Raw genomic sequence first — 22,545 nt, 5'->3', positions numbered from 1 at the left:
TGATTTCTTTTGTATCGTTAAGCCCCGGGGGAGGGGGGGCCCACACACACACACACAGATGGGGGTCCGGGGGTCCCCCCAAACCGGGGGGGGGGCCCCAACCAGCACAGCAGGGCCAGCCCCCCCCCCCCCCCCCCCCCCGCACCGGGTTTTTTATAGGATTGGGGGGGTGGGGGAGAGGGGGGGTGGGGGCGGATTTGGGGCCCCCCTGCCCCCCCCCCCCGCCGACACTAACAGTCTCGGGCTCTTTGTAGCGGGGTGGGGATGGGGGGCCTTATTTTATTGTATTATGATTTTTTTTATTATTATTAAACTTTGGAGGCTAAAAGGGATTTGGGTGATTTGGGGGGGGGGGGGTGTTCCCCCCCCCACCTGACTGCGCAGCCATGTGGGGAGTATTCGCACTACGCATGCGCTTCTGGGGGGGGGGGGGGCGGTGCGGCGGGCGCTGGGGCGCTTCCCCATTGGCCGCGGTTTCCGCCAATGGGCGAGCGGGGAGGGGCGAGGCCCTGGGCAGGTGGCGGCGGCAGTGCGAGGCGGCGGCTGTTGGTTCCTCCGCTGAGATAAGCCTGGAGTGATTCCTCCCCCCACCCACCCTCTCCTGAGGTAAAAACCTCTTCCGTGAGGTAAAAATCTACCTTTTTTGACGTAAAATCCCCTTTTCTGAGGTAAAACCCTTTTCTGTGAAGTAAAGTTTACCTTTCCTGAGGTAAAAATCCCCTTTCCTGAAGTAAAACCTTCCTCCCTGAGGTAAAGCACCCCTTTCCTGAGGTAAAACCCTCCTCTGTGAAGTAAAATTTACCTTTCCTGAGGTAAAAGCTCCCTTTCCTGAGGTAAAATCCCCCTCCCTGAGGTAAATATTCCTTTTTTTTTTCTTTTTGAGGTAAAACTGTCTGTCTTGAGGCAAACCCCTCCTCTGTGAGGTAAAATTTACCTTTTCTGAGGTAAAATTCCCTTTTCTGAGGTAAAATCCCCCTCCATGAGATAAAAAATTCCTCTTTCCTATGGTAAACCCCTCCTCTGTAATGTAAAATTTACCTTTCCTGAGGTAAAAAAACCCTTTTTCCTGATGTAAAATCCCACTCCGTGAGGTAAATATCCCCTTTTTCCAGGAAAACTCCTCCTTTTTTGAGAAAAAAACACTCCTTTTTGGAGGACTCCCCCCCCCTCTCCCCCCCAGTAAATATCCCTTTTCCTGAGGTAAAACTTTTTTTGAGATAAACCCCCTCCTTTTTCTTGAGGTAAAACCCCTCCTTTTTTTGAGATGAAACTTTTTTCTTTTGAGAGAAAACCCCTCCTTTTTTTGAGGGAAAACCTCCCTTTTTTTGAGGGAAGAACCTCCCTTTTTTTGAGTGAAAACGCCTCTCTTTTTTTGAGGGAAAACTCCTCTTTTTTTTGAGGTAAAACCCCTCCTTCTTTTGAGGGAAGAACCTCCCTTTTTTTGAGGGAAAACGCCTCTTTTTTTTTTTTATGTAAAACTCCTCCTTTTTTTGAGGTAAAACCCTCCCTTCTTTTGAGGTAAAACCTCCCTTTTTTGAGGTAAAACCCTCTTTTTTTTTTTTTTTTTAGATAAAACCTTCCCTTTTTTGAGGTAAAGCACTATCTTTTTTTCAGGGAAAACCCTTTTTTTCTTTGAGGGAAAACCCTCTCTTTTTTTTGAGGTAAAACTCTTTTTTTTTTTTTTTTTTTTTTTTGAGATAGAACTTTTTTTTTTTTTTTTAAGGTAAAATCCTCTTTTATTTCTGAGGACACCCCCGCCCCCCCCCGTTTTCGAGGGCAAGCCCCCCTCTTGTTGCGGTAGCCCCTTTCCTGAGGTAATCCCGCCCCGCCCCCAGTGACGCGCGGAAGCTCCGCCCACCGGTACCGGGGCTCTATTGCGGGGCGGGGCCTGGCTCCTAGAGCCCGCCCACACAGGCCATCTCGTCGGCCAGCTCCTCCTCGGCCGGCGGCCGCAGCGGTTCCTCGTCGCTGTAGACGGCGGCGGCGGCTGCTGCGGCGGGGGGAGCGGGCCGGCGGCGGGTGAGGAGGTCGGTAGCGGCGCTTTCCATCTCGTCCATCGTCATGTCGCAGGCGTCGGCGATCTCTCGTTTGGCCACGGCCACGAATTTGGGATCCCGGGCGAACAGCCCCAGCCCCTCCGAGATGAGCACCTGCGGGGATGGGGCGGGGGAAGGAGCTGGCACCGGCTCGGCGGCTGGAGGAGCCCCACCCGCTGTGGGTGTCCCGTGTCCCCCCCCCCCCCCCCCGTGGACTCACGGCTTCCACGAGGCTGTCGGCGGAGCCGCGGGCCAGCGTGTCCCGCGGGCCGCAGGGCCGCAGGCGAAGGGGGCCGGGGGGGCCGCGGTCCCCCACGAACCAGCGTGAGAGCGGGGGGAGGCTCCCGCCGCCGCCTCCTCCTCCTCCTCCTCCTCCCGGCGGCGGCCCCCCCTCCACCAGGATGAGGGGCGCGTAGAGGACGTGGCCGCGGGTGGGGGCCGTGGCCCAGGCGTGCGAGGAGCCCCCCAGGCGCCACGTCTCGGAGCTGCCGTAGCCCTGCGGGGAGAGGAGGAGGAGGATGTCAGCCGCGGGGGGCGGTGTGTCACGCGTGGTGGTAGCTGGCGTGTGCCGCCTTGTGTCACGCGTGGTGCTACCTGGGGCCGTGCGGGGCCGGGGGGGCCCGAGGGGTTGTAGGTGCCCGGGATGGGCTCGTCCTCGCAGCTGCCCTGGCGCCGCAGGCACTGGATGGTGAAGGAGGGCTTCCGACCTGGGGGGCGGGGCGGGGCGGGGGGCGCGGTCACGGAGGGGCGGGGCGTCTCGCGGGAGACCCCTCCCCTCCCCCTAAGCCCCGCCCCTACCTGCGGGGGTCGGGGGCAGGAGCCGGCGCCGCTTGAGCTGCTGCCCTTCGAGGGTCCCGTTGTGGAGGGCGAAGTGCCGGGGGGGCAGCGGCAGCGACCCCCCCCGCGGGCCCTCTCCCGCCCAGCGGGGGGGCTGGGGGGCGGGCACGGTGCCCGGCGGCCTGGGGAGGGGGACAGAAGGCGTTAGGGGGTCGATGGGACACCCACCACCAGGGTGTGTGTGTGGGGGGGGTTCCCCCAGGTGTTACGGGGGACACGGGTGTCGCGGTACCTGTCCCCGCCCCAGCGGTGGCGGGGGGCCGAGCCCTCCACGTCCTCTTCGTGGCTGCCGTCCCCCACCTCCTCCCCATCCTCGGGGGCGGCTGGCTCTTCCTGACCGCCCCCCTCCGAGCGCCGCCTGCACACAGCGCCGTGGGGACCCCTGTTGCCCCCCACACCCCCCCCCCTTCCCCGTGGGGACCCCCAGTGTCTGGGTGCCCCCCCCGCCGTACCTGCTGCCGAGGTGATGTGGGGCGATGTGGGGAAGGGGCGCGGGGTCCTCCCCCTCGGCGGGCAGGGGGCTGGTGGCCCGGGGGGGCTCCCCCAGGAGGGGGGGGCTGGGGGCGGAGCCGTAGAGGGTCTCGGGGGCCTGCGGGCAGAGGGGGCGGGGCTTGTTGGCGGGCGTGGCCTTTGAGACAGGGGTGTGCTCGGTAGGCGTGGCCTGGATGCGAGGGGCGGGGCTTGCTCACAGCGTAGCTCAGCTGCTCCTCCTGGGTGGCGGCGGGACCCTCGTCCCCCTCCAGGTCGCAGCTCAGCGCCCGCCGCATCTCGGGGCCCAGCGCCTGCAGCGTCTGCAGCCCGGCCTGGGGAGCGTGGGTGTGGGTGCGAGGGGTCACCGCGGCGACCCCCACCCCTCCCCACAGCCCCCCACACCCCTCCCCCCCGCCCACCTGGAGCGCACACTCGTTGCTGGGGCCGGTGTTGGGGCCAAGCATCCCCCGCTCCTTCCGCCGTCGGAACTTGCGGAAATAGTCCTGGATCAGGAAGGTGGCGTAGAACTTGCCCACGGTGACCTCCTCCTCTGCGGGGTGGCGGCAGGGTCAGGGGTGCCAGGGTCCCTGAGGGGTGACACCCCCCCCCCCCCCCCCGGGAGTCTGGGGGGGACGGACGGGACACGCTCGCTCACCCTCAGGCGGGGGGATGACCTCGTCCAGCAGCTTTGGCTTCGTCCTCTTCCAGATCTTCTTGACCACAGCCCGCAGCTCTTTGTTGGCCACGTCCAGGTTCCCTGGCAGGGACACGCACACACAGAGCAGGGAATCGGGGGTACCCCCACCCTGTCACACCCCGTTGTCCCACGGGGGGACCCAGTGTCCCCCACCCAGTTCCCAACCTTCAGTCTTGATCTTGAGGGAGGTGCGGACCAGGGCGAAGAGGGTGGCGTTGAAGGTCACGGTCCCGTCCGAGTTGAGGGGCATGTTCATGGCCACCAGGCGCTGGAGGAGGGGGGTTGTTGTTGGGGGTGGGGGGGTGTGAACCCAGGCATCCGGGCACCCCCAAAACCCCCTTTCGGGGACCCCGGCTGACCTTGCAGGCGACTCGGTGGGGGCAGAGCTTCCCGAAGCCCAGGGGGGGCTGGATCCGCCGCAGCAGCGTCACCACGTCCAGGTGCTTGATGCGGCCCCTGCGGGGTGTGGGCGTCACAGGGGTGGGGGGGCAACCCGGACTCCTGGGTCCCCCCGGCTGGGCGGGGGGGGGGGGGGTGACGGTGACAGACCTGGCGGCGGGGTCGTACTCAGACCAGACGCGCTTGAACTCGTCCAGGTGGTGGGGGCCCAGGATGGACCAGTCGCGCGTCAGGTAGTCGAAGTTGTCCATGATCACCGCCACAAAGAGGTTGATGATCTGGGGCGGGGGGGGGGTGTGCCGTTGTGGGGGGAGTCAGGGGCCCCCCTAGGGGGGTCTTGCTGTGGGGCAGGGGCTGCTGCTGTGGGGCAGGGGCTGTTGCTGTGGGGCAGGGCTGCTGCTGTGGTGCGGGGGGCTCTTACTATGGGGCAAGGCTGTTGCTAGGGGCCGAGCGGTGTTTCGGGGGCCCAGCAGGGAGGTGGGGTGTGGGGCCGTGGGGCAGCAGCGCCGTGGGGCAGCGGCGCCGTGGGGCTCACCAGGAAAGCGCAGAGCATGAAGAAGCTGATGAAGTAGACGATGGCGAAGTTGCTGCCGCAGGTGAACTCCTCGCCCGGCCCCGCGTCCGACTCGGGGTCGCAGCGCTTGCCCGGCAGGCTGGCCAGCATGATCTCCTGCCAGGCCTCTCCCGTGGCGCACCTGCGCCCCACACCCCCAGCGTGACCCTATAGGGCCTCTCCGGACCCTATAGGGCCCCTGCAGGACACCCCCCCCCTCCCCCACCAAACTCCTGGTGTCATCTCCTGCCAGGCCTCCCCTATAGATGCGGTACCTATGGAGCAACCCTGCAGGGACTTGTAGACCTCAGGAGAGTCCTATAGGAGCCACGGATGCCATAGGGACTCTGTGGGGAGGCCACAGACCACATGGGGTCCCTGCAGGGACCCTATAGGGATTCTATAGGAACCATGTAGCAACCCACAGCCCCCAAGGGGGTGCTGTAGGAGCTCCACAGGCACCCAATAAAGACCCCCCCAGATCCCATAGGGCCTCCATAGGGTCCCCCCGACCCCACCTGAAGAGCAGCAGCACGGCCTGGGGGAAGGTCTGGAAGTTGTTGTTGCGGTTGATCTGGGTCCCGTCCTGCAGCGCCACCTTCCCGAAGGTCTGGGGGGTGGGGGGGGGAACACAGGGAACAGGGAGGGCTGGCGGGACCCCCCCCCTCGCACGCCCCTCGCACGGGGCGGGGGGACACACGCGGCTCTCGCACGAGGCCCCCTCACCTGCATGCCGATGACGGCGTAGATGAAGAAGATCATGGCGATGAGGAGGGCAACGTAGGGCAGGGCCTGTGGGGGGGTGGAGTGGGGGTGGTGGTGAGAGGGGGGTGTGTGTCCCCCTCCCGCTGTCCCCCCCACCCGGTGTCCCCCCCGCGCTGTCCCACCTGGAAGGACTTGACGAAGGTCCAGAGCAGGGTGCGGATGCCCTCGCCCTTGGACAGCAGCTTCACCAGCCGCATCACCCGGAAGAGCCGGAAGAAAGTGATGGAGATGCGGGAGCTGTCCTCCGAGCTCTGCATGGCGGGGTGGTGAGGGGGACCCCAAAACTCCTGCACACACCCCCCCCCCAAACCCCAGAGGACACCCCCGTACCTCACCAACGTGACCCCCGTTCTGTCGCACGCAGGCGTGAGGAACCACAGATGGAGATGGACGGAGACAGACAGATGGACGTGAGGAACCACAGATGGACGCGAGGACCCGCAGGTGGAGATGGACGGAGATAGACAGATGGACGCAAGGACCCGCAGGTGGAGATGGACGGAGACAGACAGATGGACGCGAGGACCATGGACACAGCAGGGGCAAGGACCCCAGGCATCCGGGACCCCCCCCAGGATAAAGGGGGGGGGGGGGGGGGGGGGGGAGGGTTGACTCACGTTGACCTCGGTGACGGCGATGTCCACCACGCTGCCCACCACGATGAGGGCGTCAAAGGTATTCCAGGCGTCGCAGAAGTAGTGCTGCGTACGGGGGGCGGGGGGGGGCGGTGAGGGTCCCCTCTCCTCGTGCGACACCCCCCTCCTCGTGCGACACCCCCCCACACTCCTCGTGCGAGCCTACCCGGGGTTTGAAGGCGATGATCTTGAGCACCATCTCAACGGTGAAGAGCCCCGTGAACACCATGTTGAGCAGGTCCATCACGTAGTTGAAGGGCTTGGACTGCTCGTAGTGCTTTAGGAGGCGGAGAAGGGGGGGTCCTCCACTGCCCCCCAAGACCCCCTCAGGGTCCACAAGCGTGTCCCCAAATGCTCCCCCCCCCCCCCCGCCCCACCTGGACGGCCAGGGCGATGGTGTTGAGGAGGATGAGGACGAACATGATGTACTCGAAGGCGGTGGAGTTGACCATGGCCCAGACGCGGTACTGGCTGCGGTTCTTGGGGATGTAGCGCCGCAGCGGCTGCGCCTTCAGGGCGTACTCCACGCACTGCCGCTGCGGGGTGGGGGGGACACGAGACGGCCGGCTGCTACGGGGGCCACCACCGCGTAAGGGGAGCAGGGGGGGTGACGGGGGGACACGGCGGCATCCCCCGGCACCTGGTTCTTGTCCAGCTCGCAGTTGCGGTACTCGCTCTCCCCCTGCGCCCGGAAGGTGATGATGACGAAGCCGACGAAGATGTTCATCATGAAGAAGGCGATGACGATGATGTAGACGATGAAGAAGATGGAGATCTCCACCCGGTAGTTGTAGATGGGACCCTGGTCCTCAGCGTTGGCGTCGATGGCCTTGTACAGCAGCCTGGGGAGGGGACGATGTGGAGAGGGGGGGTGAGGTACCCCCCAGCGCGGGGGGTCGGGGTGTCATTGTCCCCCCCCCGGGTGACTCACGCGGGCCAGCCCTCGAAGGTGGAGACGGTGAAGAGCGCCATCATCCCCGCCAGCACGTTGTCGAAGTTGAAGTCGCTGTTGTGCCACAGGCGCTCCCGCACCGAGGGGTGGGCGACGTCCCCGTCCTTGTACACCAGGAAGGTGCCCCTGCGCGGGGCGGGGAGGGGGCAGCGGGTAAGGGACGCCGGGGACACCTGCGCCGAGGGGGCGCCGCCGCCCCGGCACCACGAATGAGCCCCTGCCCGCGGCCGTCAGCTGGGCGGGGGACACCGCGGGGACACGGCCACACCGGGGCAGGGGGGGCACTGCGGGGACACGGACGCCTGGGGAGGCACAGGGGCACTGCCGGGACGTAGGGACGGGGACACGGGGACAGCCCGCACCCACGGTCAGTGGACACTCGCAGCACGCGCTCGCACTCAGTTCACGCCCTACGATTGCGCGGCACAGACGGAACCTAAACTCACGCTCACTCTGCGCTCACCATCTACTCGGGCTACACACGCTCGGCCTCCACGCACACTCCAAGCTACACTCACACTCAGCCCACACTCACAGCTTACACTCATGCCTACTCACACTCAAGCTACGCTCACATCTATACTCAAGCTACACTCATGCTCCCACTCACACTCAGCGTACACTCACACTCAAGCTACACTCACGCTCAGCCCACACTCACAGCTTACACTCATGCCTACTCACACTCAAGCTACGCTCACATCTATACTCAAGCTACACTCGCGCTCCCACTCACACTCAGCCTACACTCACACTCAAGCTACACTCGCCCTCACACTCAACATACTCATCCTCACCCTACACTCACATCTACACTCACGCTCAGGCTACGCTCACACCCAAGCTACACTCTCACTCAGCCTACTCACACACTCAAGCTACACTCACACTCAGCCCATGCATCTACACTCACACTCAAGCTACACTCTCACTCAGCCTACACTCACACTCAGCCTCACCCTACACTCATGTCTACACTCACACAGCCTACACTCACACTCAGCCTACAGTCATGCCTACACTCACACTCGAGCTATGCACTCACTCAAGCTACACTCACACTCTCACATTCATCCTACTCACACTCACACTCATTCATCCTACACTCACACGACCCTCACTCAATGCACACTCAGCCTGCACTCACACTGTACCTACAACCTACACTTTACACTCAGCTCACGCTCCCAACCTGCCCTCACTCACACTCACTCTACTCACACTCAATCTACACTCACTCTACACCCACACTCACAGCCTATACTCACATTAAAGCTACACTCATACTCGGCCTACATGCACATGCAATCTACACCCACACTCAGCCTGCACTCAAGCTACACTCATACTCAGCCTACGCTCAGCCTCACAGCCTATACTCAGACTCACTCTACACCCCCACTCAGCCTACGCTCACACTCTACACTCACACCCCCACTCAGCCTGCCCTCACTCAATGCACACACAGCCTGCACTCACACTGTACCTACAACCTGCTCACACTCAAGCTACACCCATACTCAGCCTACACTCACCTGCAAGCTACACCCACACTCAGACTATGCTCAAGCTACACCCACACTCAGCCTACACTCACTCTACACCCACAGCCTACACTCACTCTACACCCACATGCACTCAGCCTACGCTCACAGCCTACACTCACACTCTACACCCACACCCACACTCAGCCTACACCCACACTCTACACCCACACCCACACTCAGCCTACACTCAGACTCAGCCTACACTCACACTCTACACCCACACTCTACACCCACACCCACACTCAGCCTACACCCACACCCACACTCAGCCTACACTCAGACTCAGCCTATACTCACACTCTACACCCACACCCACACTCTACACCCACACTCACACCCAGCCTACCCTCACTCAACGCACACTCAGCCTGCACTCACACTGTACCTACAACCTACGCTCGCTTCACGCTCTCACCCCCACCTGCCCTCGCTCACACTCACACTCAGCCCACACTCGCGCCCTCTCGGGGAGCGGCGGGGGTGGGACACCCACTTGCACTCTCCCGGCGTGTGCTTGGCCTCGTCGGTGCAGCTGTAGAACTTGCCCTGGGGAAATGGGGGGGGTCAGGGGGACCCTGCGGGGGGTTGGCGACCCCCCCCCCGCCCCGGGGGGGGGGTGGTGGTTCCGGGGGTCCCCCGGGGGTGCGGGGGGGGGGGTGCGGGGGCCCCCCCACCTTGAAGAGCTGCACCCCGATGCAGGCGAACATGAACTGCAGCAGCGTGGTGACGATCATGATGTTGCCGATGGTGCGGATGGCCACGAAGACGCACTGCACCACGTGCTGGGGAGAGAGGGACAGGCGGACATGAGGACACCCGGACGTCAGGGACATCGGGACAACAGCGACACCGGGAACGCCGTGTGCTGGGGACACCAGGACGCCCTCGTTTCAGGGACGTGGGGATGCCGAGACACCGTGTGCTGGGGACACCCGTGACACCAGGACGACGGGGACACCCGGACGTCAGGGACATCGGGACACAGGGACACTGGAGACACCACGTGCTGGGGACACCCGGACGTCAGGGACATCGGGACACAGGGACACTGGAGACACCACGTGCTGGGGACACCCAGATGTCAGGACACCGGGTCACGGGGACAAGGGGACACCCGGACTTCAGCAACACCCGGCATCAGGGACATCAGGACACCAAGACAGAGGGACAACAGGGACATCAGGACACCGAGACAGAGGGACAACAGGGACACCCGTGCCACCGATGTCACCTGTGCCACCAGCAGCACCGCATGCTGGGGACACCCGTGCTCCCAGTCTCATCACCCTGGTGACACCAGTAACACCCCACGCCACATGCCGGTGGTCCCAGTGCTCCCAGTCCCACCAGTACAGCCGGTGGCCAGCCTTGCAGCATACCACAGGGGCTGCTGAGTGCCCCCTGCCCCTCCCAGTGCCCCCCAGTGCTCCCAGTCCCACCAGTGCAGCCTGCAGCACGCCACGGGTGCTGCTGGGTGCTCCCTGCCCCTCCCAGTACCTCCCAGTACCTCCCAGTGCTCCCACTGCCGCACCTTGAGGCCCTTGGCGCGGTTGATGGCTCGCAGGGGCCGCAGGACGCGCAGGACCCGCAGGATCTTCACCACCGAGATGGCGCTGGAGCTGCCGCGGGCGCCAGGGGACACCAGTGCTCCCAGTGCCTCCCAGTGCCCCCAGTGACACACCCAGTGCCTCCCAGTGCCCCCCCCAGTGCCACCAGTGGTGCTCTCAGTGCCCCCAGTGGCACTCCCAGTAGCCCCAGTAACACTCCCAGTGCCCCCACTGCACCCAGCAGCGTTCCCAGTGCTTTCCAATGCCCCCAGCACTGCTCCCAGTGCCTCCAGCAGCATTCCCAGTGTCCCCACCGGTGACACCAGTGCCTCCCAGTACCACCAGCAGTGATCCCAGTGCCTCCCAGTGCCCCCAGCACTGCTCCCAGTGCCCTCAGCAGCACTCCCAGTGCCCTCAGCAATGCTCCCAGTACCCCCAGCAGTGATCCCAGTGCCTCCAAGCGCCCTCAAAGGCACTCGCAGTGCCCCTAGTGCCGCTCCCAGTGCCCCCAGTGGCACCCCCCAGTGCCTCCCAGTGCCCCCAGCAGCTCTCCCAGTGCTTCCAGCGCCCCTCCCAGTGCCTCCCAGTGCCCTCAGCGGCGCTCCCAGTGCCCCCCAGTCCCCCCTCCCCCCCCCCCGGCTCACTGGATGCCGAAGGAGATGAGGGAGACGCCGACCACCAGCAGGTCGAGGAGGTTGAACCAGTTGCGGCAGAAGGAGCCTTTGTGCAGGAAGGCGCCGAAGGCCGTCATCTGGGGGAGGCCGTGAACCCCGACATCGAGGACCCCCCCCCCCAAAACCCCTGGGGGCCCCCCAAACCCCTGGGGGCCCCCTCAAAACTCTGGGGACCCCCCAAAATTCTGGGGGACACCCCCCCCCCCCCCCACTGTACCTTGAGCAGGATCTCCACGGTGAAGATGGAGGTGAAGGCGTAGTCGAAGTAGCCCAGGATCTGGGGGGGGGGGGGGGAAATGGGGTGACCCCGACCCCCCCAGAGCCCCCCCCCGACCCCCCCAAACACCCCCAGAGCCCCCCAACACTCCCAGGGCCCCCCCAACACCCCCAGGGCCCCCCCAAACTGCCTCCCACCCCCTAGATCTTCCCAGCACCCCACATTTCTGCGCCCCCCCCCCCCCCCCCAAGCGAGCGGATCTTGTCCCCCATGTGGTTAAGGGGTGAATTTGCCCCCCCCCCCCCCCGCCATCCCCGTCCCAGTTCGTCCCAGTTTGCCCAGTATCCCACGTGGTTGCGGGGCGAGTGGGCGCGGACGGGGTCCTCGGCGGCCAGCGAGACGCTGCTGAGGATGATGAAGACGAGGATGAGGTTGGTGAAGACGTGGTGGTGGATGAGGGCGTGGCACCGCACCCGCAGCCTGCGCCGAGCACGCGTCAGCACCAGCGCTCCCAGTTACTCCCAGTGCTCCCCTCTCCCCTCCGTCCCAGTTTACTGGGCGCCCCCCCTCAGTGCTCCCAGGTCCCCCCCCCCGCAGGGGGTTCCCTCACTCCAGTTAGTCCCAGTTCCCACCAGTTTCCCCTCAAGTGTCCCCTGTCCCCACCGTACGCCATCCAGCACTCCCAGAGCCAGTCCCCCAGTGCCCCCAGTAGCCCCAGTTTGTGTTCCCAGTCCCCCCGTGTCCCTTGTAGCCCCAGTCCCCCAGTGTTCTTAGTGTCCCCAGTCCCAGCGCCCCCAGCCCCAGTGCTCCCAGTCCCAGTTCCCAAGTGCCCCCAGCCCCAGTCCTCCCAGCCCCACTCCTCCCCGTCCTCCCAGTGCTCCCAGCCCTGCAGTGCCTCCAGCCCCACTCCTCCCACTGCTCCCAGTCCCACTCCTCCCAGTGCTCTCAGCCCCACTCCTCCCAGTGCCCCCAGCCCCACTCCTCCCAGTGCTCCCAGTCCCCCACTCCTCCCAGTGCTCCCAGTCCCCCAGTGCTCCCAGCCCCACTCCTCCCAGTGCCCCCAGCCCCACTCCTCCCAGTGCTCCCAGTCCCCCACTCCTCCCAGTGCTCCCAGCCCCACTCCTCCCACTGCTCCCAGTCCCCCAGTGCTCCCAGCCCCACTCCTCCCAGTGCCCCCAGCCCCACTCCTCCCAGTGCTCCCAGTCCCCCACTCCTCCCAGTGCTCCCAGTCCCCCAGTGCTCCCAGCCCCACTCCTCCCAGTGCCCCCAGCCCCACTCCTCCCAGTGCTCCCAGTCCCCCACTCCTCCCAGTGCTCCCAGCCCCACTCCTCCCACTGCTCCCAGTCCCCCAGTGCTCCCAGCCCCACTCCTCCCAGTGCCCCCAGCCCCACTCCTCCCAGTGCTCCCAGTCCCCCAGTGCTCCCAGTCCCCCAGTGCTCCCAGCCCCACTCCTCCCAGTGCCCCCAGCCCCACTCCTCCCAGTGCTCCCAGTCCCCCACTCCTCCCAGTGCTCCCAGTCCCCCACTCCTCCCAGTGCTCCCAGCCCCACTCCTCCCACTGCTCCCAGTCCCCCAGTGCTCCCAGCCCCACTCCTCCCAGTGCCCCCAGCCCCACTCCTCCCAGTGCTCCCAGTCCCCCAGTGCTCCCAGCCCCACTCCTCCCAGTGCCCCCAGCCCCACTCCTCCCAGTGCTCCCAGTCCCCCAGTGCTCCCAGCCCCACTCCTCCCAGTGCCCCCAGCCCCACTCCTCCCAGTGCTCCCAGTCCCCCACTCCTCCCAGTGCTCCCAGTCCCCCAGTGCTCCCAGCCCCACTCCTCCCAGTGCCCCCAGCCCCACTCCTCCCAGTGCTCCCAGTCCCCCACTCCTCCCAGTGCTCCCAGCCCCACTCCTCCCACTGCTCCCAGTCCCCCAGTGCTCCCAGCCCCACTCCTCCCAGTGCCCCCAGCCCCACTCCTCCCAGTGCTCCCAGTCCCCCAGTGCTCCCAGTCCCCCAGTGCTCCCAGCCCCACTCCTCCCAGTGCCCCCAGCCCCACTCCTCCCAGTGCTCCCAGTCCCCCACTCCTCCCAGTGCTCCCAGTCCCCCACTCCTCCCAGTGCTCCCAGCCCCACTCCTCCCACTGCTCCCAGTCCCCCAGTGCTCCCAGCCCCACTCCTCCCAGTGCCCCCAGCCCCACTCCTCCCAGTGCTCCCAGTCCCCCAGTGCTCCCAGCCCCACTCCTCCCAGTGCCCCCAGCCCCACTCCTCCCAGTGCTCCCAGTCCCCCAGTGCTCCCAGCCCCACTCCTCCCAGTGCCCCCAGCCCCACTCCTCCCAGTGCTCCCAGTCCCCTCTCTCACGGGTTGGTGCTGCCCAGCAGGAAGAAGGCGCTGCCCTCGGGGATCGGCACCACCTTAGTTTTGGGGGGCTCCTCCAGAGACTCCAGCCGGGGCCCCCCCAGGCTGTCCCGCTCCCCCCCCGCCTCCTCGTCACCTGCAAGGGACCCAGGGTCCGGGCATCGTCACCGCTCCCCCCCGCCGCACCCCGCTGGCCGGGCGGGTGACGCTCACCTTCCTCGCTCCCCTCTTCCTCCTCCTCTTCCTCCTCCTCCGGCTGCTCCCCCTCAACCTGAGGAGGAAAAGGGGGCGGGGGGGGAGGGGGGGGGGGCTGAGCGTGCGAGGGCCGCGCACAGGGGGCGAGGGGACGACGACACGCCCCGCTCACGCTCACCCTCACGCTCACGTCCTGGCTCCCCGCGCCGGCTTCCGCCTCCCCGGCCTTGTCCCTGGTTTTGGGGGGCGGGGGGGGAAAGGGGGGGGCTCAGCCAGAGGACCCAGGCGTCCCCGTCCCCGTCCCCCCCCCCCCCCAAAGGGACCCAAGCGTCCGGGCTCACTTTTTATCGCTCCCCGAGTTGATGTTGTCGCCGTCGGCCAAGTTGTCGACTGCGATGGCCAAGAAGACGTTGAGGAGGATGTCTGAGGGGAGGAAAGGGTTAACCAGTGCTCCCAGTATCCTCCCAGTGTCCTCCCAGTTCCCCTCTTGCTGGGTTTGCTCCTGCTCCCAGTCTCCTCCCAGTCCCCCCCCATCTCCGCTTCTCATTCCCAACCCCCGTGTCTCCCATACCAGTTCCCCAGTTACCCCGTGCTCCATTCCCAGTCCCTCCCAGTTCCCCTGCGCCCCGCTCCCAGTCCCTCCCAGTGCTCCCGGTATGCCCACGCACAGTTCCCGCAGATGAAGAGGATGACGAAGTAGATGCAAACGAGCATCCCGGGGAAGACGGGGCCGCCGTAGGCCATGATCCCGTCGTACATCACCGCGTTCCAGTCCTCCCCCGTCAGGATCTGGGGCGGGGGGTGCAAACACCAGGGTCACCCCAAAATTCAGCGTGTCCCCCCCACACCAGTACACCCCCCCCAGTGCTCCCAGTACGCTGCCACCTCCCAGTCCTCCTCTGTCAGCACCCAGCATCACCCTGGAGTGACTACAGGATGGTCAGGGGACCTGTTTTTTGGGGGTCTCCCCACAGGTTTTGGGGTCCCCCATGGATTTTGGGGTCTCCCACGGGTTTTGGGGTCCCCCTAGGGGTTTCAGGGTGTCCCCACAGGTTTTGGGGTGTCCCATGGATTTTGGGGTTTCCCCATAGGTTTTGGGTTCCCCCCCCAGCTTTTGGGTCCTCCCACGGGTTTCGGGGTCCCCCATGGGTTTTGGAGTCTCCCCATGGGTTTCGGGGTCCCCCACAAGTTCTGGGTCCCCCATGGGCTTTGGGTTCCCCCACGGGTTTTGGGGTGTCCCCATAGGTTTTGGGGTCCCCCACAAGTTTGGGGTTACCCCATGTGTTTTGGGTTCCCCCATGGGTTTTGGGGTCCCCCACGGGTTTTGAGGTCTCCCACGGGTTTTTGGGGTGTCCCCATAGGTTTTGGGGTCCCCCATGGGTATCGGGGTCCCCCAGGGGTTTGGGGTCCCCCACGGGTTTTGGGGTCTCCCCAGGGACCTCAGAGTCTCCCCATAGGTTTTGGGGTCTCCCCACGGGTTTCAGAGTCCCCCCCCTGGGTTCTGGGGTCTCCCCTGAGTTTCGGGGTCCCCCTATGAGTTTCGGGGTCCCCCCCCGAGTTTCGGGGTACCTGGAAGACGGTGAGCAGGGCCTGAGGGAAGGTGTCGAAGGTGCTGCGCTTGGTCTGGGTCTCGTCGAAGCTGAAGCGTCCCCCGAAAAGCTGCATGCCCAGCAGGGCGAAGATGATGATGAAGAGGAAGAGGAGGAGCAGGAGGGAAGCGATGGACTTCATGGAGTTCAACAAGGAGCCCACCAGGTTGCTCAGCGACGCCCAGTGCCTACGGGACACTGGGCTTACTGGGAGGACTGGGAAAGGACCTCAGGGCTTCCCGGCGTCGAGTGGATCCTCTCCCCACACCCCCCCCCCCCAACACCGCGATGGGGCGGCGGGGCGGGGCGGCGTCACCCCAAATCCCGCCTCGTCCCCCTCACCTGGTGACTTTAAAGACGCGGAGGAGCCGGACGCAGCGCAGGACGGAGATGCCCAGGGGTTCCATGGCCCCTCGTTCCACCAAGGCCGTTTCCAACACCCCGCCGCACACCACGAAACAGTCGAAACGGTTGAAGAAGCTGGCGAAGTAACAGGCGGGGCCCAGGGCGTACAGCTTCAACACCATCTCGGCGGCGAACAGCGACAGCAGCGCCTTGTTGGCGTAGGCTTGCGGCGGCGGCGGCGGGAACCCAAGCGTCCGGGAGGTGTTTGCGGATATACACCCCCCCCACGCACCCCCCCCCCCCAAACAAAAAAAAAATAAAAATTTGGGGGCGTTGCGGGGTTGTACCTTGCGTTTGGGTGAGCCAAGGGGGTTGCCCGTGGTGCTCGGAGGCGATGGTGAGGGTGTTGAGGAAGACCAACAGTAAGACGGTCCAGTAGAAGGAGACGGATTTCACCGCCCCGCGGCACCGTCGGCGCCACAGGCGGTTCAGGCGGCGCAGGCGGTGCCTGGGGAGGGAGGGGGGGTGCACGGGGTGGGGGGAGGGTGCGGGTTTGGGGGTGCAGGGGGGTGGGAGAGGTGGGGGAGGGGACAGGCGGGGGCATTTTGGGGACAGAGGGGAGGTGTTGGGGTTACAGAGACGCCCTCCGTCAGGTGGGAGGTGTTGGGGGGTGGAATTTGGGGGGGGGCCGTTGTGTGCCCCCCCCCCCTTTTTTCCACCCCCCCCACGCTCCCCCTTTTTCCCCTTCACTCACCAGCATTTTGTCTTTGTAATTTTGCCCCTGTGGAGGGAAAGGCACAGAGTCACCCCCAAATTTTGGGGGGGGAGATGACAGAGGGGGGGGTCCCTGTGGCCATGGGGGTGGGTTTGGGGTACCTGGGGGGGTCATAGTGGTGCTGGGGTCGGTGTTGGGGTGCTGGGGGGGGCTTAGGGGGTCCCTGGGGCTATGGGGGGGGGGCCCAGATGGCCTTGAGGTGCTGTAGGGGTTGGTTTTGGGGTCCCGGGGGGGGGCACAGGGATCTGGGGGGGCTCCCAGGGGCTATGGGAAGGACTGGGGGGAACTGGGGGGGTCTCCCAGGGACTATGGGAAGGATTGGGGGGAGCTGGGGGGGTCCCAGGGTCGGTTTTGGGGTCCCGGGGGGGGGCACAGGGATCTGGGGGGGAGTCTCAGCATCAGCGTTGGTGTCTTGGGGGGTCCCAGGGGCTGTGGGAGGTATTGGGGGTCCGTGGGGGGTGGGGTGAGAAGGGTCTTGGGGGGGGCTACGGGGGGACCCGGGGGCTATTTGGGGGTCCCAGGGGGGGCTTGCGGAGTTGTGGGGGGGACCCGGGCCCCCCCCGTTTCGGCGCTCACAGGCAGCGGTCGCAGGCGGTCGGCTGCGCCTCCTCCTCGCCCACCGTCTCGGTGTTCACCGACGTCGTCTCGCTGCCGGGAAGGCTGGCTGGGGTGGGGGTGGGGGGGGTCAAAGGTCAGCGCCGTGCAGGGGACCCCCGGCATTGGGGGAAAAGTTGGGGGGGCTCCCCAACACGGTGGGGACCCCGGGACGGGGACGTTACCGTGGGTCTCGGTGGAGTGACTGGCGTGACGGAGCCACTTCAGCCGCGGTTTCCGCTTCCCCATCAGGTCCTCGGCGGTCAGGCCTGCGGGGTTGGGGGAAGGGGGGGCACGGAAGTTTTGGGGTGCTGAGGATTTTGGGGGGACCCCCCCACGCTCACTTACGGTGCTTCTCGTGCTCCCCCTCGTCCTCGTCACCCTCCAGGTCCTCGGCCTGGGTGATCCAGTCCATGTAGCCCCGGAGATCTTCCTCCAGCTGCTGCTTCTCCCTCAGCTTCTGGAAGTCTCCGCGGGCCTTGGCCTTCTCACGCTCCTTGGAGAACTCCCTTTGGGGGGGGGGGGGGGGGGAGGCACATGCGTGACACCCCCCCTACACGCTAACGACACGCTGACGACACGCTAACGACGCCCTCACCCGCTCAGCACCCCCAGCACCAGGTTGAGGACGAAGAAGGAGCCGAAGATGACGAGGCTGACGAAGTAAATCCAGGGTAGCTCGTGGCCCATCGCGTCCTGCATCTGTAAGGGGAGGGGCGGGGGGGGGGATGAGGTTGGGGGGCAGGTTTTGGGGTGACACAGCGGTAAGGGGGGGTTCGGACCCCAAATCCACCCCTCCGCGGCGCGCGGGGTGACGGGAGCGACGCTTGGGCGCCGGTCGGTGGGGCGCGCCGCGGCCCCGGGGAGGTTTGGGGAGGATTTTGGTGGGCTCGGGGCGGGGGGGGAGGGGGGGTGGGGGTGGGTAAGGATTTTGGGGGGGCTGAGGGAGGATTTTGGGGGGGCTGACCCAGTAGAGAACGTCGGTCCAGCCCTCCATGGTGATGCACTGGAAGACGGTGAGCATGGCGAAGAAGAAGTTGTCGAAGTTGGTGATGCCGCCGTTGGGTCCCTCCCAGCGGCCCCGGCACTCGGTGTTGTTCTGCAGGCAGGCGCGGCCGTGGCCCGAAAACGCGCAAGGGGAGGGGTCGTCCTCCGACTCCAGGTCTGGGGAGGGAGGGTCAGCACCCCCAAAATGGTGTTGGGGGGGGTCAACACCCCCAAAATGGGGGGGGGGGGGATCAGCAACCCCAAAATGGGGGTGGGGGGGGGGTGTCCGTGGGTTGTTATGGGGGGCGGTGAGGGATGCTGGTGCACAGAGGGGTGGGAGCTCCCCTGTGGTGGGGCTGGGGGGGGGGGTAAAGGGGCTGGGGGGGGGCAAAATTGGGGTGCGGGGGGGGGAAGGGGCTGTGGGGGGCAACATTGGGGTGCAGGGGGTGGGGAGGGTGGTCCCATGTGAGTGAGGGGGGGCTTGGGATTACTGGAAGGGGGGGACGGGGTCATGGGGGAGCTCAGGGGGTGGGGGGGGGCCCAAGTGGCCTTGCTGAGGTGTCACTGGGGGGGTCCTGGGTGCTGGGGGGGGGGTCTCAGGGGCTCTGGGGGGGGTCTCCGGGTGTGCGTTGGGGGCCCCAGTATCCTGCTGGGGTGTCGCTGGGGGGGTCCTGGATGCTACGGGGGGGGCTCAGGGTGTTGGGGGGGGCCCAAGTGACCTTGCTGGGGTGTCACTGGGGGGGGGGGTCCTGGGTGCCAGGGAGGGTCTCAGGGACCTTGAGGGGGGGTCTCAGGGTTTGGGGGGGGGGGCAAATGCCCTTGCTGGGGTGTCACTGGGGGGGTCCTGGTCCCTGGCTGGGGGATCTCAGAGCATGGGGGTGCCTTTCACTTGGGAACCGGACTCCTCTGGGGGGGTCCCAGATGATGTTGGGGGTCCCTGGAGGGTGGGGGGCACACGGCACGGTGACCCCCCCCCCGCCCCCCCAGCCCCTCACCAGATCCGATGAAGAAGCAGGTCTTGTGCATGCGGCCGATGAAGAGCTCGAGGCCGATGATGGCGTAGATGATGATGACGAAGAGGACGAGGAGGGCGATGTGCAGCAGCGGCACCATGGCCTTCATGATGGAGTTGAGGACGATGTGGAGGCCTGCGGGGAAGAACAGGGAAGGTGGCGGGGGGGGGGGGGGCTGGCAGGAGACACCCCCACCCCCAAAAAAACCGTGCCAGGTGTGATTTTCCCCCCCAAAAAACTGGTCTCACTGGGGACGCCGGAGACGAGGCGGAGGGGCCGGAGGACGCGGAAGGCGCGCAGGGCTTTGACGTCGAAGCCCCCCGGTTTCCCGCTCATGTGGTGAGCTTCGCCGGGTTTGTGGGACGCCTGCTCCAGGATGACGCTGAAGAGCCTGAGCGAGATTTTTTGGGGTTGTGAGGGGGAGGGGGGGAATTTGCACAGCCCCTCCCTCCCCCCTTTCCCGTCCCCCTTCCTCGGGGACAATTCCTCACCCCACGACGACGATGACGAAGTCGAGGAGGTTCCAGCCGTTGCGGATGTAGGCGCTGGGGTGCAGGACCAGCCCGTAGGCGATGATCTTCAGGAAGGTCTCCACCGTGAAGATGATGAGGAAGACGTACTCCACCTGCTCCTGGTGGGGCGGAAAGGGGGGAGAGTGGGGGGACCCGTAACCCCCCACCCAGGGCCTCGGTGGGGTGGCCCAGCACCTCCTTCTCCTGGGGGACAAGGGCACCTGGGGCCACCACCCACCCCGGGGTCCCCCCCCTCTTCCCAGCATCCCCTTCTCCTGGGGGACAAGGGACATTGGTATTTGGGACCCCCCCCCCCCGGTTCCCAGTGTCCCCTTCTCCTGGGGGACAAGGGACATTGGTATTTGAGACACCCCCCCCCCCCCAAAATGGTCCTCTACCCTTCCCAGTGTCCCCTTCTCCTGGGGGACAAGGGACATTGGTATTTCAGGACCCCCCACCCTTCCCAGCATCCCCTTCTCCTGGGGGACAAGGGACATCGGTATTTGAGGACCCCCCCCCCCCCAAAATGGCCCTCCACCTTCCCCAGTGTCCCCTTTTCCTGGGGGACAAGGGACATTGGTATTTGGGACCCCCCCCCCCCCTTCCCAGTGTCCCCTTCTCCTGGGGGACAAGGGACATTGGTATCTGGGACACCCCCCCCCCTTCCCAGTGTCCCCTTCTCCTGGGGGACAAGGGACAGTGATATTTGGGACCCCCCCCACAACCCCCCACCCTTCCCAGCATCCCCTTCTCCCGGGACCCAGGCCTCCGGGGCGGCTAAGCCGGGATTAGCGCCCACCCCGATGCCAGGTAAGCGGCTTAAGACAACGGCCGGCACACGCGTGTGCGAGGAGAACACGTGTGGCACGCGCTTCGGGGGACCCAGGCATCCGAGCAGCCCTCTGCCACCCCACAGAACCCCCCCCCCAAAATGTCTGGGCACCCCCCCCTGTCGCCCCACAACCCCCCCCCATCCCCACTGAGGGTGAACCCCGGGGCGGACCCCCAGATTCCCGATTCCCTCCGGCGCCCAAAGCGGCTTCGTTATCCCTTAACGAGCTAAACCAGCACCTAACTGGGACCAGTTGATGATACCGGGCCTAGTGAAAGGTGGGGATGCCCTCTTTTATTTGGGGGGGACGATTGGGGGTCCTCACCAGGTTGTGGTTGGCGGCGTTGGAGTCGTCCTCGGGGAAGGGGATGTAGACCCCCAGGGCCACGCAGTTGGCGAAGATGGTGGCGAGGATGAGGATGTCGAAGGGCCTGGGGTTAAGGAAGGTGTGTGGGGGGGCAGCAGGTGGGGGGACAACTTCTCCCCCCCCCAAATCTGCACACACACCCCCCCTTCCATCCCCGCAGCCCCCCATCCCCACGGTCTCATGGCCGACCCTGTCCCCACCGCCGCGTCTCCCCGTGGCCCCCCAAAACTTGTGTCGTGTCCCCCCCCCCCCCCCCCCAAAAAAAAACCCCCCTCACTTCCACTCGACGATGCTGATGGCCGCCCGGCGGATGGGGTTGTTGAGGCGGAGGCAGAAGAGGGCGCGGGGGGAGCGGTGGACGCCCCCGGAGCCCTGACCCTTGTGCTTGGTGTGGGGGGGACGCCGGTGACGGTGACCCGGGGGGGTCCCTCCGCCCGCCGGACCCCCGTTGCCTTCGCCTACCGGCCACCCCAAAGGCTGTCCCATGGCTTCGGCGAAGGATGGCAGCCCCTTGGGGGGTCCTGGGGGTAGGGGAGACGGTCAAGGGGGGCGGCAAGGACCCCCCCAAACCTTCCTGGACCCCCCCCCAAACCTTCCTGGATCTCCCCAAGCCTTTCTGGATCCCCCCCCAAACCTTTCTGGACCCCCTCCCAAAGCCCTCCAACGCCAGGACCCCCTGGACACACAGGGACCACCCCTCAACACCCACATTCCATAGACCAGGGACCCCCCCCCATACTCTCGGAGACCCCCATATCTCATTGGGGACCTCCCCTTGAACCCCCATTTCTTCCCAAGGACCCCCACATCCTCTCCGAGCCCCCCCTTGACTCACCCTCTCCATTCTCCTCCGACTCTGACATGGTGAGAGGTGGCCGGGGGTTGTTTCCAGAGGTTTGGGGGTTACCTGTAGGAGATCGGGGGGGGTTCAAGGGGGTTATTTTAGGGGTGTCTGGTAGGGTTGGGGTATTTTGAGGGTACCTACAGGGTCTGGGGGGGTGTTTGGATGGTCTGAGAGATTCTCAAGGGGATTTGGGGGATCTGTTGAGGTTGGGGAGCATTTAGGATATATATTGGGGGTATTTGGGGAGAGTGGGGGATATTTAGGGAGGGTTGGGGGTATTTAGAGGGGGGTTAGGGGTGTTTGGGGGGGGTTAGGGGTGTTTAGGGGGGTCTGTGGGTGCGGGGGTAGCTCCTGGGCCCTCCCCACGTCTCGTCCTGCGGCCCCCGGCTCGTCACTGCCGGGAGATTAAGGGCTTAAGGAGGCTGCGTGCCAGAGACGGGGAGGGCAGCGCTGCCCACGTGCCGGGGCACACGAGCGTGCAAGGGGCACGCGTGCGAAGGGAGCAAGGGCACAACCATGAGAGGGATGGGGGCACACGCGTGCGGGTGGGGGGACAGGGCCGGGACACACAGGTGTGCGGGGACACGGATGTGACACGCGCGTGTGAGAGGAAACAAGTATGGGGCACGCGCGTGTGAGGGACACGCTGCTGACAGTTCTTACCTCAGCTGCCCCTCACGCCCCATGGACGCCATTTTCTGCCTCAGTGACCCTAAACAGGCGCCGTTTCCCCCTCATCACCCCTCACGGGCACCATTTTCCCCTTCATGGGCACCATTTCCCCCTCAAATGCCTCTCATGGATGCCCTTTTCCCTCTCAGCTGCCCCTCA

At 65.4% G+C, this 22,545-nt stretch overlaps 1 protein-coding gene across 1 annotated transcript; it reads right to left on the bottom strand.

The window, feature by feature from the left end:
- Positions 1 to 1,764: 1,764 nt before the first annotated feature.
- CACNA1F (calcium voltage-gated channel subunit alpha1 F) lies at positions 1,765 to 21,768 on the bottom strand. Its single transcript, XM_075489445.1, is given in 47 exon segments — positions 1,765 to 2,150; positions 2,257 to 2,532; positions 2,631 to 2,743; positions 2,835 to 2,995; positions 3,106 to 3,231; positions 3,326 to 3,462; positions 3,563 to 3,676; positions 3,764 to 3,894; positions 4,000 to 4,101; positions 4,207 to 4,309; positions 4,401 to 4,497; positions 4,591 to 4,718; positions 4,976 to 5,135; positions 5,512 to 5,603; positions 5,720 to 5,785; positions 5,881 to 6,009; positions 6,376 to 6,510; positions 6,512 to 6,670; positions 6,771 to 6,929; positions 7,034 to 7,235; positions 7,325 to 7,471; positions 9,386 to 9,438; positions 9,567 to 9,674; positions 10,424 to 10,511; positions 11,084 to 11,190; positions 11,331 to 11,390; positions 11,681 to 11,810; positions 13,665 to 13,797; positions 13,875 to 13,932; positions 14,035 to 14,089; positions 14,198 to 14,279; positions 14,525 to 14,645; positions 15,426 to 15,633; positions 15,788 to 16,013; positions 16,138 to 16,298; positions 16,545 to 16,571; positions 17,142 to 17,229; positions 17,345 to 17,428; positions 17,508 to 17,668; positions 17,758 to 17,861; positions 18,127 to 18,323; positions 19,142 to 19,294; positions 19,408 to 19,550; positions 19,651 to 19,790; positions 20,829 to 20,934; positions 21,148 to 21,391; positions 21,706 to 21,768. Coding segments are annotated over 47 exon segments (6,057 nt in total). The 5' UTR covers positions 21,734 to 21,768; the 3' UTR covers positions 1,765 to 1,895.
- Between the last annotated feature and the right edge of the window lie 777 nt (positions 21,769 to 22,545).

The sequence above is a fragment of the Mycteria americana genome, unplaced genomic scaffold (genome assembly GCF_035582795.1).
Source record: "Mycteria americana isolate JAX WOST 10 ecotype Jacksonville Zoo and Gardens unplaced genomic scaffold, USCA_MyAme_1.0 Scaffold_146, whole genome shotgun sequence".
NCBI classification, from domain to species: Eukaryota; Metazoa; Chordata; class Aves; order Ciconiiformes; family Ciconiidae; genus Mycteria; species Mycteria americana.
This window is presented reverse-complemented; position numbering and strand designations above follow the sequence as displayed.